The sequence below is a fragment of the Jaculus jaculus genome, chromosome 15 (assembly GCF_020740685.1).
Source record: "Jaculus jaculus isolate mJacJac1 chromosome 15, mJacJac1.mat.Y.cur, whole genome shotgun sequence".
NCBI classification, from domain to species: domain Eukaryota; kingdom Metazoa; phylum Chordata; class Mammalia; order Rodentia; family Dipodidae; genus Jaculus; species Jaculus jaculus.
This window is the reverse complement of record NC_059116.1, coordinates 56,108,925-56,125,527: the sequence shown is the minus strand read 5'-3', so window position 1 is coordinate 56,125,527 and position 16,603 is coordinate 56,108,925. Positions and strand designations below refer to the sequence as shown.

At 42.1% G+C, this 16,603-nt stretch overlaps 1 protein-coding gene across 3 annotated transcripts in view; it reads right to left on the bottom strand.

The window, feature by feature from the left end:
• The window catches only part of Pip4k2a (phosphatidylinositol-5-phosphate 4-kinase type 2 alpha), a 171,733-nt gene extending 161,570 nt beyond the window's left edge, over nucleotides 1-10,163 (bottom strand). For 2 of the 3 annotated variants that reach the window (XM_045135415.1, XM_045135414.1), the window contains exon 1: nucleotides 9,930-10,163. In XM_045135415.1, the coding sequence (XP_044991350.1) occupies nucleotides 9,930-10,073 (144 nt within the window). In that variant the 5' untranslated portion in view covers nucleotides 10,074-10,163. The remainder of the gene's footprint in view (nucleotides 1-9,929) is intronic. The other variant, XM_004668416.2, reaches the window with a different exon arrangement.
• Between the last annotated feature and the right edge of the window lie 6,440 nt (nucleotides 10,164-16,603).

Here is a 16,603-nt window from a genome sequence, read left to right as displayed (position 1 = left end):
AGTTTGGTGCTGATAAGGTTTTTTAGATCAACTGCAATTATTGGAAACAAGTATATGCCCTGAATAAAATATTTTCAAGAACCTAATAAACGGAGAGTACTGCTCTGCCAAAACCAAAGTAAAAGCTGAATGCAAGAGCAAGTTCATGCAGAATCTAGTTTGCTCCTCAGAGTGAGAGCACCAATGGTCTCCTGGGCCAAGGGAAACAGGGCAGAGTGCCTCCAGTCCACCCAAGGTATCGAATCCAACAGAAAGCCCTTCTCCATATACTAGTTAATAGGGGGTCACACCCTCACAGTAACCAAAACTAATCCACACCCAGGGGATTGTAGCCCAAATTAGTATCATCACCAAGAGGTCGAAAAATTCCAAGCATTTAGTTTAGGATAAAAGGATCAAGGCCCATACCACCTGTAGACACCTGACCATGGCAATCCTCTCTTCCACCTAGCACTGCAGATATCTTCCCTAAATAACTGTCCAAGGAAAATGGGCAGCTCACAGCCAACACAAAGTAATCATGTGCAGCAGTGCAACATCATGCAAAGCAGCAAATCGTAGGAAAGCACCCAGGAAAATGGAGCGGTGGTTATTGTTTCCACACTTGTGGACCTTAACTTGAACACGTGGTATGTCTAAAGGCATTACAAGACCCAAACTACAAGAAATCAGTTAGAAATGACTATGTTGCAGCTCTTCTATGTATAGTCACATCACACACTTAGAAATAACTTCACAGCCTTCACACAACTCACTTGGCCTGTCAGCATCTACAACTGTTTGAGGAGAATGCCTCCTCTTTGTGGTTCTCTGTCCGAAGCACAAGACAAAGGTCCTGCCTGCTCAGTAAACTGAAGCTTTCTTGGGCAATAGCTAGTGGTTCCCTCATACCTCTTATCACCAACTTGCAGCATGTTCCACTTTTAAATACACTGCATAAATGGCCCAGCAGAATGCTGTAAATAGTGTGCTCAATCATAAAAACAACCTTTACACACTGACGAAAATTTAATGTACAAAGGCTCAGAGTCATCAGCTGAACACTACTGTACCACTCACTCATTCAGTTATGTTTTCTGAGCATCAGCTACGTAAAAGTGCTGTTCTTGGTGTGGGGGGTACAGCTAGTAAACAAGGCAAAGACTTAGTTGCTGTAGACATTGCCATTTCTAGTAGACAGCTTCAGTTGCTGGGATAAGCTTCCAAAACAGGTACAGTTTATAGGAGGAAGAGGAGGGATTTATTGAAGCTTACAGATCTAGGGGAAGTTCTATAACGGCAGAAGTAGTTGGACACCTTTCACAGGCCTACACAGAGTGAAAAGCAACCACTACTATAAGCAAGCACACTCCAAGAACTCCAGGCACTCAAGCACTTTGCCTATCTTTAGACTGGAATTCCCCAAACATACCTTAGGGCTGGACCCTAGGATTCACCCACAGTGACACCACCTCTCCAGGTGGCTAGAGATCTAAGCTACAAACTTTAATAAACTCCTGAATGTATATTGGGGGACATCCACTCAAACTACTCTACCATTCTACTTGAGAGAAACAATTCATATGTAAAATAACTCAATTTCAGATATATTATAGAGACAATAAAAGACCACTTAATAGCAGATGGGCTGCTTTAGACTAAGTAAGAAAGACCATCTGAGAAGGCAACAAGCAATCAAGAATCTGAAGGAAGAACACTCTAGACCAAAAGAAAATAAACACAAAGCCTTTATGGTTGCTCTCAGTGCAGACTGTTTAAGGATCAGATCAGTGTGGCTGGAAAGCAAGAGCAAGGAAGAGAGACTCAGCAAGAGTGAAAAGGGTAGTAGGGGCCAGGCCAGCAAGATCTTGGATATGAAGTGTCCTCCATAAGCTCATGCATTTAAACACCTGCTTCCCAGCTGGTGGTTCTATTTTGGGAAGTTATGGAGATTTTGAGAGAAGGGGCATAGCTATAGGAACTGAGTCGCTGGGGGATAAGCTCTGAGGACTATAGCTCTGCCCCACTTCCAGCACACTCTCTTTGCTTCCTGGTCTAAGGAGATGTGAACAAGTAGCCCGGCTGCTGCCAGAGGCATGAGCTACTCTCTCCACCATGCCTTTTTTGGAAACCATGAGACAAAATAAATCCTTCCTCCTTTAAGTTTTCTTGTCAGATAGTAGGTCACAGCAATGAGAAAAGTAAGTAATATGTGAGCCATAGAAAGAATCTACATTTTATTCTAGATGCAGTAGGATGGTCTGAGGAAGTAATAGGCTGTCATATTCTCCCACTACTGTACAAAAATCAGATTGAAGTAGGCTAAGCATGATTACAAAAAGATTATTCAGCACTGTCCCAGTGTGAAAGAGGCAACATCGCAGGATGAGAGCAGGATGCATATTCCACACTCAAATTTGATGTAAGAACAAGAAAAGGGGCTGGAGAGATGGCTTAGTGGTTAAGCACTTGCCTGTGAAGCGTAAGGACCCTGGTTCGAGGCTCGATTCCCCAGGACCCATGTTAGCCAGATGCACAAGGGGGCACACGCATCTGGAGTTTGTTTGCAGTAGCTGGAGGCCGTGGCGCACCCATTCTCTCTCTCTCTCTCTCTCTGCCTCTTTCTCTGTCTGTTGCTCTCAAATAAATAAATAAATTAATTAATTAATTAAAAATTAAAAAAAGAACAAGGAAAGGTGAGGTAAAGAAGAGCCCAGGTTAGAGCCTAGGTTTGGGGCTTGAGCAACTGGGTAGATGGTGGCTCATTTACTGAGGAGGAAGACACTGGTTTAGGGTATGAAAGAAACCAGAAGTCTTTGCAGACCTCTGAGATGCCTATTTAGGGTTCATATGAAGGTATCTGGTAAAGCTGAATGGAGAGCCCACAACAGAGTTCGGAGCTACAGATACACATTTCTCTATCAGCACTGGATGCTCCCAAAAGTCCTGAGAGATCATGTAAGTAATTTGGATGCCCTTATAGAAGGCCTAGGGCATTTTAACTAAGTCCTGAGCATTCCAATATTACAGACTGAACCAAGAAGAAGGGATCTGATAAGGTTCCTAAAAAGGAAAAGCAGCAAGCCAGAAGGAAAAAGAAATAGTTCCCAAAAAGGAATTCCCTCACAACCTCCTGTATGTGTTGCTGGTAATGGTGAGAAAATCAGTTTCCCAGGGAAATGGGAGAAATGATGGACCTGGAAGCTGGACTGGAACAAGTTCAGGGGAATATGGCAGGTAACTAAGAGGGTACAGCATTCCCCAACAACATATGGAAATAGCAAGAAGCTAAGAGTATGCTTCTGTAAAAGACCTGTTACAGTGAAGTTACCTTCTTGTTGATGGAACAAAATACCTGACCAAAAGTAGCTTATGGGAGGAAAGTGTTTATTTCAGGCTTACAGTTTCCAGGGGAAGTTTCATTATGACAGAGGAAGCTGGCTCACTACATCATACATCTAAAGCAGAAATAACAAACAGCCAGAGCTCAAGCTGGCTCTTAAAACACAGTAGGCTAGACTAAAGATCTGGCCCCCAGTGACACACCACCTCCTGCAGGGATCCACCTGCTGGAGACTAGTAGGAAGCTTAAGGCTATGGAGGACATTTACATCCAAACCACCACAATACCCAAGGGGGTAAAGAGTGTGTTTGCTCTGTGTGGTGGATGCTGTTTTCCCAAATGAAAAATGCTAGCACAGCCAGATGAGTGATAGGATATACCTCAGCCTCACTTTCCAGTTCAGCAGCTGCTAAGCACATATGGCTATTGAGCACTTAATATAAGAAAGGGGCTGGTACATACCAGGACAAAGAGCACAGCCTTCTGTCATGGACTGAGTGATTCAAAAGCAGACATGGAGGTGGAAGGACAGAAGCTGATAGATACTGTATTGTCAATGCTTTCTAATCAAGTATCTCTGACAAGACACTAGACAGAAGTTTATGAAGAAGTAATAAGAAAAGAAATAACAGTGAAAAATACATCAAGGAGGGCTAAATGCCACTGCAGATTGATAGTAAATGATCAAGTGGCACTGTAAGAAATGTTAGTATTTTTCTGTCAGATATCAACTACTCAGCCCTTCAAATTTGGGCCCAAACTATTTTTCCAGCCATCTGCTAACATTTCTCACAACTTACCTCTGCGATTTTCAATCTTCTTGGCAACAGAACTTCTCTTTCTTTCTATATAGTATATTCACTGTCTCAATTACAGAACAACAAAAAAAAAAAAAAACCAAGCTAGATGACACTGAGTTGGGAGCTACTTTCCACAGCAGCTCTGGCCTTCCCATCAGGCTCTGAGGCATACCCAAGAGCTCTGAGGCATACCCAAGAGCCCTGAGGACTGAAAGCAGAAAGTGCTCTAGCCAGTGCTTCCCCAACTGCTAATGCTCTGAAAGTGTCTGCTGGTTAAAATGCCCATTCTGCTCCAGAAGAACTAGACCTGTCATTCTGCACAGGTTCTTAGGAGATGGTATCACTATTCCATGAAACCTTGTGTAGCAGTGTGACAAAGCAGACTGCTCATGTCACTCACTTTATTTGTGCAAGCTGTTGACTGCCTGGCATCATATACTGTCTTTGCCAGGTTTCTGCAGCTGAGAGATTCTATTTAACCAAAAAGATTCTCCTCTCTATGTCACCTCCTCTAAATCTTCTCCAAGTCTCCCATGCAGAAGTAATCATGATGCAGCCCCTGGTACCTGTGAAGTTTCTATTTCCTAACAATTTATCCTTCTTCCCAGTTGTCAATTTGAGGGGTTTAGAATCACCATGGAAACACATCTCTAAAGGTGTCTCCTGGAGTTTTCCAAAAAGGTTTAACTGAAGCGGGAAGACCTACCATGAATGTGGGTGACACCATCCCATGGGTGAATAAAAAGGACAAAGTGAGCTGGGCACCAGCATTCATTTCTCTCTGCTTCCTGACTACAAATGTGGTGTGACCAGTTGCCTCAAGCTTCTACTACCATGCTTTCCCTGCCATGGTGACTGTTCTCTCAAACTGTGAGGCAAAATAAACCCTTCCTTCCCTAAGTTGCTTTTGTCAGGTACTTTGTCACAGCAACAAGAAAAGTAACCAGCATGATAACAAATACCAACTATCTATGGAGAATTCTCAGTTAACTCAGCCCTAGTTTTGCTTTTGAGCTATAGTCTTACTGCCCTTTCAGCATCCTACAGTACAGTTTCTCATAACTAGACTATCAACCATTAGCCCCTAAAAAGTGAACATTTCATAAAATTTTTTAAATTTATTTATTTGAAAGCGACAGACACAGAGAGACAGACAGATAGAGGGAGAGAGAGAGAATGGGCACGCCAGGGCTTCCAGCCTCTGCAAACGAACTCTAGACGTGTGCGCCCCCTTGTGCATCTGGCTAACGTGGGACCTGGGGAACCAAGCCTCGAACCAGGGTCCTTAGGCTTCATAGGCAAGTGCTTAACCGCTAAGCCATCTCTCCAACCCACATTTCATAAATTTTTTTTAAACCCTTTGCTAACACACAATTCCTTCTCCTAACATATTTACCTCTATAATGGGATCACCAGCCTGTGAAGAACTCATTAACGACAGTTGGGAGACAAATTGCAAATATTTCTCCTTACATTATAAAGCTATTCCATCTATTGTCCTGCTTCTCAATGTGCAGTCCAGGGGCTCACTGTACCAGCATCACTTGAGCATGCAGTCTCAGGCTCACTCTTACCAAACCTGCTGAAATGGTGTCTGCATACTTTTAAAAGTCTTCAAGTGTACTGATTTCTCCCCAGATCATATAAAGTCCTCAAGTGAGTCAATAAATTTGGACAACCACTGTTCTAGTGTTTGTTAATATGCTACTAACCTAACTGCATCCAAAATTTTTCATTTTTAGGCACCATTTACTGAATCCTTATTATGCATCAGTAGACTTTAAATACAGTGTCCTATTTAACCTTCAAAATAACCCCATGAGGAAACCATAATCATCTCCATTTTAAGAATGCATAGTGAGGCTCAAGTGGCTAAACCAGCTGCTCCGAGATCATCAAAAACAAAGCCAGGATTTGAACCTAATCAGTCTAACCACAATCCATCCTCCCAAATTATGCCAATTCCTGTCAGCTACAATTTTTCAAGTGTATACTGGTAGAATTAACTACTTTTGTTGGTGGCATTTTCTATCAATTTAAGATAGATTTTGTTGGTTTATTACAATTCTTGCTGACAATCTTTCTCAAAGCATAGCAGATTAAAATGCCTTGGTGCAACATTCTGAACTCTAAAGTTCACAACAAGGTGTTTGAAAAATGGAAAAGAAAACAATAGCCCCCATGTTTTAAAGTGCATTCAACTAATTCCCTACTAACATATTTCATGTGTGTCTAGTTGGCATATATATTTTCTGTGAAATGAAAAATAAAATAGTATGAAGAGACTAGATCTAAAATGCATGGCTAGTTGAGTTCTACTGTGACAGCTCCAAGATGCTGTTAAGACTTAAGAATTTGCCTGAGTTTCTATGAATTTGCTTGAGTTTCTATGGCCTCAAGCTCACAACAATAATTGGGATACTTCTAAATACATTTGTTTAAACAAGTTTTAAGTCTGTCAGTTTCTCTACAAAGTAAATGTGATGTCTTCCTTTGGATATTTAAATGAGGTTTTAGGTATTAATTTCTCAAAGGCTTGCAATTCACAATGCATAAAAATCTTCTAGAATATCTATTTAAAATAAGTCTTGGCTCATATCATTCAACAAGCTCCCCACACTATTAAAATATCATTTTTAGAAACTAAAAGCCTGACCATTTTTAGTTTAATTCCAAATGTAACAAGATAAAATTGCCTTCTTAAGTCATCATTTCCTTTACGTACTCAATCATATTCTCTTTTTAAATGTTTAAAATAAAAGTTGGCACTGATCCATTCACTGATGGGTATTTTAACTCAGAAAGTAGTAACATATCAAATTAACCACACAATAGCAGGCTCATTCTCCACAGTGAGCATTTGCCCAAATCAAGATTTTCGTTACCACTACAATGGACTTAAACATTTTCACCTTAATTGCAAGTATCTACATTTCAATCAGATAGACTTAATAGGCCACAATGCAGTTTGGCTCCAATCAATCTAACAAGCTTAGTTTACTTTCTTAAAGTCACCACACTCTTTCTTCCCTCCAGTCTAGGCTTCAAGAATTCCCTGAAGGCTACTCACTTAAAAGTACTTTAGGGCTCCTGCTGACATGCTATGCAGCTATGCTGCAGACTATAAAAATAGTAGACATACAAACAGTTGAATATTGAAGTTAAAAAGGAAAATTATAACATGCAAATCATCCAGTCCAAGAGCTCCATCTCAAGATACAAACACTAGTTGATGTATTAAGGCAGAAAGAATGACATCCAGTCAACTTTCTGCCACAGCTAAGATGCTCCACTCCTAAGATGCCCACTTGATAAGGAATTTTCACTTTAGCATTCCAAATTTATGATTACTTTAAAATGACCTATGAAAATCTGATGGAAGTTTAAAAGCACAAGACTGCTATATTCAGGGTCAATCCATTCTTGTTAGTCCTGTTCAGGACTTAGATTTGCATGCTCTGCTCCTCTGCTGTGCTTTCTCAAATGTCCCACTCATGTGTGCATTCACTCGACACTGCAGACATTATTTATTCTCACATTATACAATAAACTTTGGTGCGCATATGTTATGACAAAACATCTTTCTGGCACCAATCACTGTCTCCTAAAATAAAATCAAGCACAACTACATAGCATTCAAGTGTGTAGATTTCATCTTCATATACACCTCCGCTCACTTTTATTTTAAAAAAACACATTATTTGCAAACAAAGGCTGTGAAATAGAACTTTCTTCTGTCAACCCAAAATAAAGGAACTTGGATAAAAATATGAGAGGTGTTTTAGCCCCCTTTCTCCAGTAGCTGGTCCTGTATGTACCCAACATATATTTGTTGAATGAATGTCATGCTCTCATTATGCACTACGGAAATTTCACTCCTTGAGCTGTGTATATGAGTCAGAATTACTAATTTTTGCGCAGCAAAAGCAAGTAACACTAAATGCACCTACATCTAATCATCATAGATTATTTTTACAAGCATTAAGTAGCTTCAAAATGTTTCCAAGTAGGAGACAACTGGAAAACAAATGTAGCAATTCATAAATACAAGGTAGCAATATAAATGTCAGAGTTAAGACATGCATAATTCAACATTTTCTATAGTGAATTGGAATACTACTAATTTCCAGAGAGCATACACCCCTGCACTCCCCGCAGCATATTATTGGCACTACATTTCTAGATTAAACCAGAGACAAAACACTCCAGACCAAAAACACCAGCATTTGAAAGGAGATAAAGGATAAATATGAGTAAACACTGCACATGTCTCACTTTTACTATAAGGTTCCATTCCAGTAATGAAGGACCTACAACTTACAACATAAATAACAAAAGAGCTTAACAAAATTAGACATAACTAAATTATAGACTTATTACAACAGAAAATTAAATTTCATTTTCTGTAATAAAACTCAAGAGTTTTGAGTGCAGCAGTGCCTACTGTTTTAATAGTTTACGTTCTCAGTAGCTAAAGAAGTCAGAAAATTAACATGAACTTCGGTGATCGGGCATTAAACCTAAGTCACTCCAAGCAAACACAATCAACTTGAAGGTGATATGCCTTTTTCTCAGTTCATCTTGGGGAATAAATATTATCTACATACGTATAAACTTAAATACACACACACGCACACACACACACACACACTGTGTGTGTGTATGGGCCATTTTAAATAACGTCTTTAATTTGAGAGTGAAAAGGGTTCACCATGGTTTCCCATCATCTCAATTATACTAAAAAGACGCCCAGGCATCCATGGAAATCAAAAAGCACAGAAGGCAGGCTTACACTCTCCCTCTGGTGCTGATCGGCTGCGGGTAAGGTCATGCACGGTCAAAATTCACAAGCTCCTGGAAACTTTCATGGCTCAAGTAGCAGGACTTATCGTGTTTCCTGGTCCTATCAAACTGCAGGTGCCGCAAGCTCTGGGATCGGTCGGGGGCTACAGACCATCCAACCGCAGTCCGCAGCGCCCGCAGCCGTGCGTCCTCCACCACCTACAACGGTGCTCTCAGCTAACCTTTCCAAGCCCTCTCTGCCCCGGGCTTTGAAACAAACTCCGCAAACGGATGTCATCAACTTGAGACCACCCGCACCCGCGGGACCGCCCCTGCCGCTACCTCCCCGCCGCCCTGCCGCAGCGGACGACTTCTCCCAGCTCGCAGAGGGCGAGGAGGTGTGTGGAGGACTCCCCGCCAGGAGCGCTTCAGCCCGCATAGCAGCGGGGCAATTTGGGAAGAGGTGCAGGGAAAGCGCTCAACATCAGTGCCATATTTACATTGCCTTTTCCTCTGCCAAAAAGCCTCCGGACGTCTCTAATACTGCCTTTAAAGGAGAAACGGAGCCAAGTCCAGCTGTACCGCGGCAGCCGCGCGGTACTCCCCCGGGAGGCGCCCGACACTCCGGCCTCGGACAGGTACACCTGCTTACCGGCCCAGGACTCGAGGGCCACCAGCCAGGAGCGGCGGTCACTCCGCCTGGGCCCAGTCAGTGCCTCGCCGGGGCTGACAGCTGAGGCGGAGCCCGGCCCGAACAAACTTCCCACTTCCCGGCTGCGGGGACCGACGCGGGTGCACGGACGCAAGGCTCGGGACCCAGGGAACCCCTCATCCTGCGCCCGGCCCTGGTCCCAAAGGGTCGCAAGTGGCGCCCGTAGGGCCAGGGCACTGGGGCGGACCGGCAGCCCGGGAGGCGAGCAGCCCGAGGGCCGGGACCCACCGACCCAGCAGGTGAGGACGCTCCACCCGCGACAGCTGCAGCGCGAGGAAGAGGAAGGGGACAGCTCGCCGCAGCCGAGGCTTACCGAGTGGTTGACCCCCCACATGAGCACGCTGAGCAGCGGGTCGCTGGCCCGAAACAGCTTCACTTTCTGAGCTACGAAATGCTTCTTCTTGGTCTTGGTCTTGCTCGCCAGGACGGAGGACCCCAGGCTGCCGGGGGTCGCCATGGCGGCAGCCTCCGTCACCTCCACCGCCGTGCTCGGGAGGCCGAGGGACCCGCCCTCTCTACACGCCGGCCCGGACAGCCTGCCGCATCCCCTCGGCGGAGCCGTCGCGCGCCGCCCGCCGCCGGCCCGAGCGCTCGCTCCGCCCGCCCGCCCCGCCGGAGCAGATGCTGCGCCCAGGCCGGGCCCCCGCCCGGCTCCGCGCCGCCCCGCGGACCCCGCGTGCCCGGGCGGCTTCCGCGTTGGGCGCCGGCGTCATGACGCAGGGGGCGGGCAGGGCAGCGGCGCCGCCGGGAGGGGAGCGGCCCGGGACCGTTAGGCTGTGCGCGTCGCTGCGGCGCCCTCTGGGGAGGCCGCGGGGTGGGCGCGGCCCGGGAAACCCGAAAACGCTGGCAACTACCCCCCGGGGGAGAGGGGGTTGGGAAAAATGGGGAGGCGGGGATCCCTGGTGCGTGGACGGAGAAAGGAAAGAGAGCCAGAGAACTCGTGAGGCCTGAAGTTAAGGACCTGACCGAGGAACGCACCTTGGCTATTTGTCAGCCAACTCCGGAAAGGAAGCATTGAATTAGCTTCCTTGGTGCAGTACACTTTCTTTACACCAGACTCATTCCCCTACCACCCCTGGATACTTCCCGCAGAGCCCTTGGTTTGCCAAACTGCACCTTCCACTTGGATTCTCTTACTATGTTCTTTGCTAATCCCTTCCCTGCTCTGGGACATTCACCTCCTAACTCAGAAATCTATTCTGTGTCTTCGCCCCATCAAGGACACTTAGTCCTCTTAGTGCTGACAGTATCTGGACCTCCTCAGGAAGCTGCCTTTCCAAGTATGTCTAAAACTCTGTCGGAATCTATCAAGAAGGAAGACCAAAGATGACAGACTACTCTTCTTTTCGGTGCAGGGGAATGGGGAGGTCAATGATCAAAGGTATCATAACTTCCGTTTGTTCCTTGTCTTCCTTTGACTTTAAACACAATGTCCTCCTATTCTTTCCGCTTGGCTTCATATTATTGTCCAAACCAATATCTGCTCCCCAGGTACCAATCATTACCATTATAATTGGTTAAGAAAAACAAAACGAAATAGCCAAGATTGATACTAAAAACTGGACCTAAATGATCATTTAACCTGACTATGGAAACAGTACTTGCAGATAATCCATAAACTCTCCCCTGACCTCAGGAAAGTGCCTTCAGAACATGCCTTCATCATTTATCCACAGGCACCTATATAAAAGTGTCTAAAACCAAATGCAGTGTATTCCAAATCCAACAAGGTGTTCAAGGGTTTCCCCTACTTTTTCCTCTAGCAGTTTCAGAGTTTCAGGTCTGATATTAAGGTCTTTAATCCATTTGGACTTAATTCTTGTGCATGGAGAGATAGATGGATCTATTTTTGTCCTTCTACAGATAAATATCCAGTTTTCACAACACCATTTGCTGAAGAGGCTGCCTTTTCTCCAATGAGTATTTTTGGTATTTTTATCGAATATCAGGGGGCTATAGCTACCTGGACTTACATCTGGGTCCTCTATTTTCTTCCATTGTTCTAATGTCTGCTTTTGTGCCAGTACCACACTGTTTTTGTTAATATGGCTCTGAATTAAAGGTTAAAATCAGGTATGGTGATACCACCAGCCTTATTTTTGTTGCTCAGTATTATTTTAGATATTTGAGGATTTTTGTGATTCCAAATGAATTTTTGGATTGTTTTTTTCTATTTCCATGAAGAATGCCTTTGGAATTTTGATGGGGATTGCATTAAATGTGTAGATTGCTTTTGGTAAGATTGTCATTTTCACAATATTGATTCTTCCAATCCAGGAACAAGGGATGTTTTTCTACTTCCTAGGGTCTTCTGCAATTTCTCATTTGAGTGTTTTAAAGTTCTCATTGTAGACGTTCTTTATTTTCTTGGTTAGGTTTATTCCAAGGTACTTTATTTTTCTGATGCAATTGTGAATGGAAGTGATTCTCTGATTTCATCTTCTGTGTGTTTGTTGTTAGCATATATGAAGGCTACAGATTTCTGTGTATTTATTTTGCATCCTGGTATGTGGCTGTAGGTTTTGATCAGCTCTAACAGTTTGCTGGTAGAGTCTTTAGGGTCCTTTATATATATAATCATGTCATCTGCAAATAATGATAACTTGATTTCTTCCTTTCCAATTTGTATCCCTTTTATGTGTGTCTCTTGTGTTACTGCTATGACTAAGACTTCCAGAACTATATTAAATAAAAGTGGGGACAGTGGACATCCTGGTGGTCTTGTTCCTGACTTTAGTGGAAAAGCTTCCAGTTTTTCCCCATTTAGTAATATGCTGGCTATAGGCTTGTCATAAATAGCCTTTATTATATTGAGATATGTTTCTTCTATTCCCAGTCTCTGCAGGACTTTTATCATGAAGGGATGTTGGATTTTGTCAAACCACATTTTCTGCATCTAATGAGATGATAGTGTGATTTTTGTCCTTCAATCCATTTATATCATGTATTACGTTTATCCATTTGCATATATTGAACCATCCCTGCATCTCTGGGATAAAGCCTACTTGGTCAGGGTGAATGATCTTTTTGATATATTCTTGTATTCTGTTTGCAATATTTTGTTGAGAATTTTTGCATCTATGTTCATGAGGGAGATTGGTCTGTAATTTTCTTATTTTTTGTTCTATCTTTGCCTGGTTTTGGTATCAGGGTGATGCTGGCTTCATAGAAGGAGTTTGGTAGAATTCCTTCCTTTTTGATTTCATGGAAAAGCTTAAGAAGCAATGCTGTTAGCTTGTCCTTGAAGGTCTGGTAAAATTCAGCAGTGAATCCATCTGGGCCTGGGCTGTTTTTAGTTGGGATATTATTGATAACTGTTCGGATTTCCATGTTTGTTATAGGCCTATTTAAGACATTTATTTTATTTTGATTTAATTTAGGTAGGCCGTATAAATCAAGGAAATCATCCATTTCTTTCAATTTTCATACTTTGTGGAGTATATGCTTTTATAGTATGTCCTTATGATTTTTTGAATTTCTGGGATGTGTTGTGATACTACCTTTTTCATCTCTAATTTTTTAAATTTGTGTCTCTTCTCTCTTTCTTTTGGTCAGATATGCTAAAGGTTTATCAATGTTGTTTATCCTTTCAAAGAACCAACTCTTTGTTTCATTAATTCTTTGGATTGTTTTTTGTTTCTATTTCATTAATATCTGCCCTAATCTTTACTATTTCTTACCGTCTACTGATTTTTGGTTTGCCTTGTTCTTCTTTTTCCAAGGCTTTCAGGTGAAGCATTAGGTCATTTACTTGTGATCTCTCTAATTTCTTAATATAGGCACTTAAACCTATAAATTTACCTCTTAGAACTGCCTTCATTGTGTCCCACAGATTTTTGTATGTTGTGTTCTCATTATCGTTTGACTCTATAAATATTTTTATTTCCTTCTTGATTTATTCATTGACCCATTCATCACTTAGTAGTGTATTGTTTAGTTTCCATGATTTTGTGTATGCTCTATAGCAATTCTTGCTATTTATTTGTAGTTTGATTCCACTGTGGTCAGATAGAATGCAAGGAATTATTTCAATATTCCTGTATTTGTTAAGATTTGCTTTGTGTCCTAATTATATATATGGTCTATTTTAGAGAATGTTCTATGTGCTGCTGAAAAGAATGTATATTCTGCAGCATTTGGATGAAATGTCCTGTATATATCTGTTAGGTCCATTCCTTCTATGACCTCATTTAATCCAGATGCCTCTCTGTTTATTTTTTTCCCGGGATGACCTGTCAATTGATGACAGTGGGGTGTTGAAGTCACCCACTACCACTGTGTTTGGTGTTATCTGTGACCTTAGTTCTAATAGTGTTTGTTTGATGAATTTGGGTGTCTCCATGTTAGGTGTGTATATGTTTAGGATTGTAATGTCCTCCTGCTGGAGTGTGCCCTTAATTAATATAAAGAGACCTTCCTTATCTTTCTTGACTAACATTGGACTGAAGTCTACCTTGCCAGATATTAGGATAGCTATCCCTGCTTGTTTTCTAGGTCCATTTGCTTGAAACACTGTCTTCCAACCTTTCACCCTAAGATAATGTCTATCCTTTGTAGAAAGGTGAGTTTCTTGGAGACAACATATTGTAAGATCCTGCTTTTTAACCCAGTCTGCAAACCTATGTGTTTTGGTTGGGGCCTTGATGCCATTGATATTAAGAGATATTATTGAAAGGTGTGTATTTAGGGTTACCTTTTTTTTTTTTTTGTGTGTGTGGTTCCAGTTCTACCTTTGCTTTCTTGCGTTAATTAGTATTTGAGTATTGCTTGTTTATTCCAGGTTCCTTATATGTGTGCTTTTCCTTTTCTTCAGGATGGAGGATTCTATCAAGTATTTTCTATAGAGCTAGCTTTGTCTTCAAATACTCCTTTAGCCTTCTTTTGTCATGGAATGTACTTATTTCTCTGTGTATTTGAATGGTTAATTTTGCAGGATAAAGTAACCTTGGTTGACAGTTGTTATCTTTCAGAATTTGGAATCATCACTCCAAGCCCTTCTGGCTTTTAAAGTTTGAGTTGAGTAGTCTGCTGTAATCCTGATGGGCTTGCCTTTGTAGAAAACTTGATTTTTTCTCTCTAACTGCTCTCAATATTTTTTCTTTGGATTATATGTTTTGTAGTTTGATTATAATATGGTGAGGAGAGGTTCTTTCCAGTTTTGTCTGGCTGATATTCTAAAGGCTTCCTATATCTGCATTGGCACCTCTTTCCCAATTTGGGGGAAGTTTTCTTCTATGATTTTATTGAGGATACCTTTACTAAGCCTTTGGAGTGAGATTCTTCTCCTTCTACTATGCCCTGAATTCTTATGTTTGATCTTTTCATAGTATCCCGAATATCTTGAAATTCCCATTCATACTTTTCTATAAGTTTGTCTTTCTCTTTGTTGGACTGTATTAGGTCTGCCGCCTGGTCTTCTAGCTTAGATATTCTGTCTTCTCCTTCATCCATTTTACTAGTGAGATTTTCTACAGAGTTTTTTATTTCATTAGCTGTGTTCTTCATTGCTAGTAATTCTGACAGGTTTTTCTTTATTATTTCTATTTCCTTATTTATATCTTGTATTGCCTTCTTTATTTCATTAAATTGGTGTCCTGCATCTTCTTTGATTCCTTTGATTTCCTCTTTGATTCCTTTGATTTGCTCTTTGACTTCTTGGAACACATTTACAGCATTATTTTGAAGTCTTTCTCAGGTATTTCCTCCAACTCGTTTTCACTGGTTGTCAACTCTGATTCATTAATACTTTTTGGTGAATTTATATTGTCTTGATGTTTGATGTTTCTTGTGTTATAATGCATATATTTTTGCATCTTGTATTAAGTTAATGCTTGGATTTTCTAGTTAGCTGGGTATTCTTAGCTGTATCAATTGATCTGATGTTATATATCTTCACTGTAGGAGTTTAAGATGTTAGGTGTAGCTCTTAACATTCTCAGAGTATCTAGAAAAGTGTTCGTAGGAGTTGAGTTTGTCTGCTATGTGAGTATTCAAGTAGGCTGAATGGAACAAAATACAGGTAGATTCTAAAATTTAACTAAACACTGTACACGTTCAATCAACAACAGCACCGAGTATGCAAGAGTAGGTGTTATAACAACCAGATCCTCTAGCAACAAAGAGGTTAAGATTTCTGGTCTGTTGAGGGTTCTAAGTCAGCTTGTGATCAAGTGAGACCCTTCCCTGGTGCAATCCCAGTTACCTTTGTGGATGATTTTGGTCTCAATCAAGTCAGCTGGCTGGGTCGCTGGCCCACTGTTCTGTTTTCTGGAGCTGGGCACTGTCTTTTCCTGAGGAGCAAACTGAGCCTGGCAACTGTGGCCCTGCAGATGGGCACCCCCTGCTGCTGGAACTGCTGCTGCTATTGCTGAAGCCACTGCTATTGCTGCTGAAGCTGCTACTTGTGGATCTGCCACTGCTGCTGAAGCTGCTGCTGCTTGGTCCGCCACTGCTGCTGCTATAGACGCCGCTGCTGGAGCTGCAGCTGCCACTGCTGGAGCCACTGTTGCTGGTGTTGGATCTGCTGCTGTTGCTGCTGGAGCCAGAGCTACGGATTCCACCATTGCTTCAGCTGCCAGAGCCAGGACACCACTGCTGGAGCTGCTTCAGCCTGCCTGTGTGGGGTCTGGATGCTCTGGGACTCTCCTACTTCTCTGTTGGTGTTTTAATTTCTCATACACCTTACTTTTTAGTAAAAGTGTGGATTTTGCTGGGTTTTCTTTGGCTTTTTCTCTCCTAGGCTGCTTTGGCATGGTTCCTATGTCGCCATCTTAACTGGAAGTCCCTAAGGCGAAGTTTTGATGGATAAATAAAAATGAAATTTCATCTCTCACAACAAATCTAAAAGTAAATTTTCCACAACTAGGAAACAGTTGTGCAAAGTTCCATTTATAAATGCTTGATTCAGAAAGTAGGCTAGGTTAACCATAATGTTTTAACTTAGGGCCTGAATACTCCTAGCAATATAACAGGTCCATTGTTGTTTTC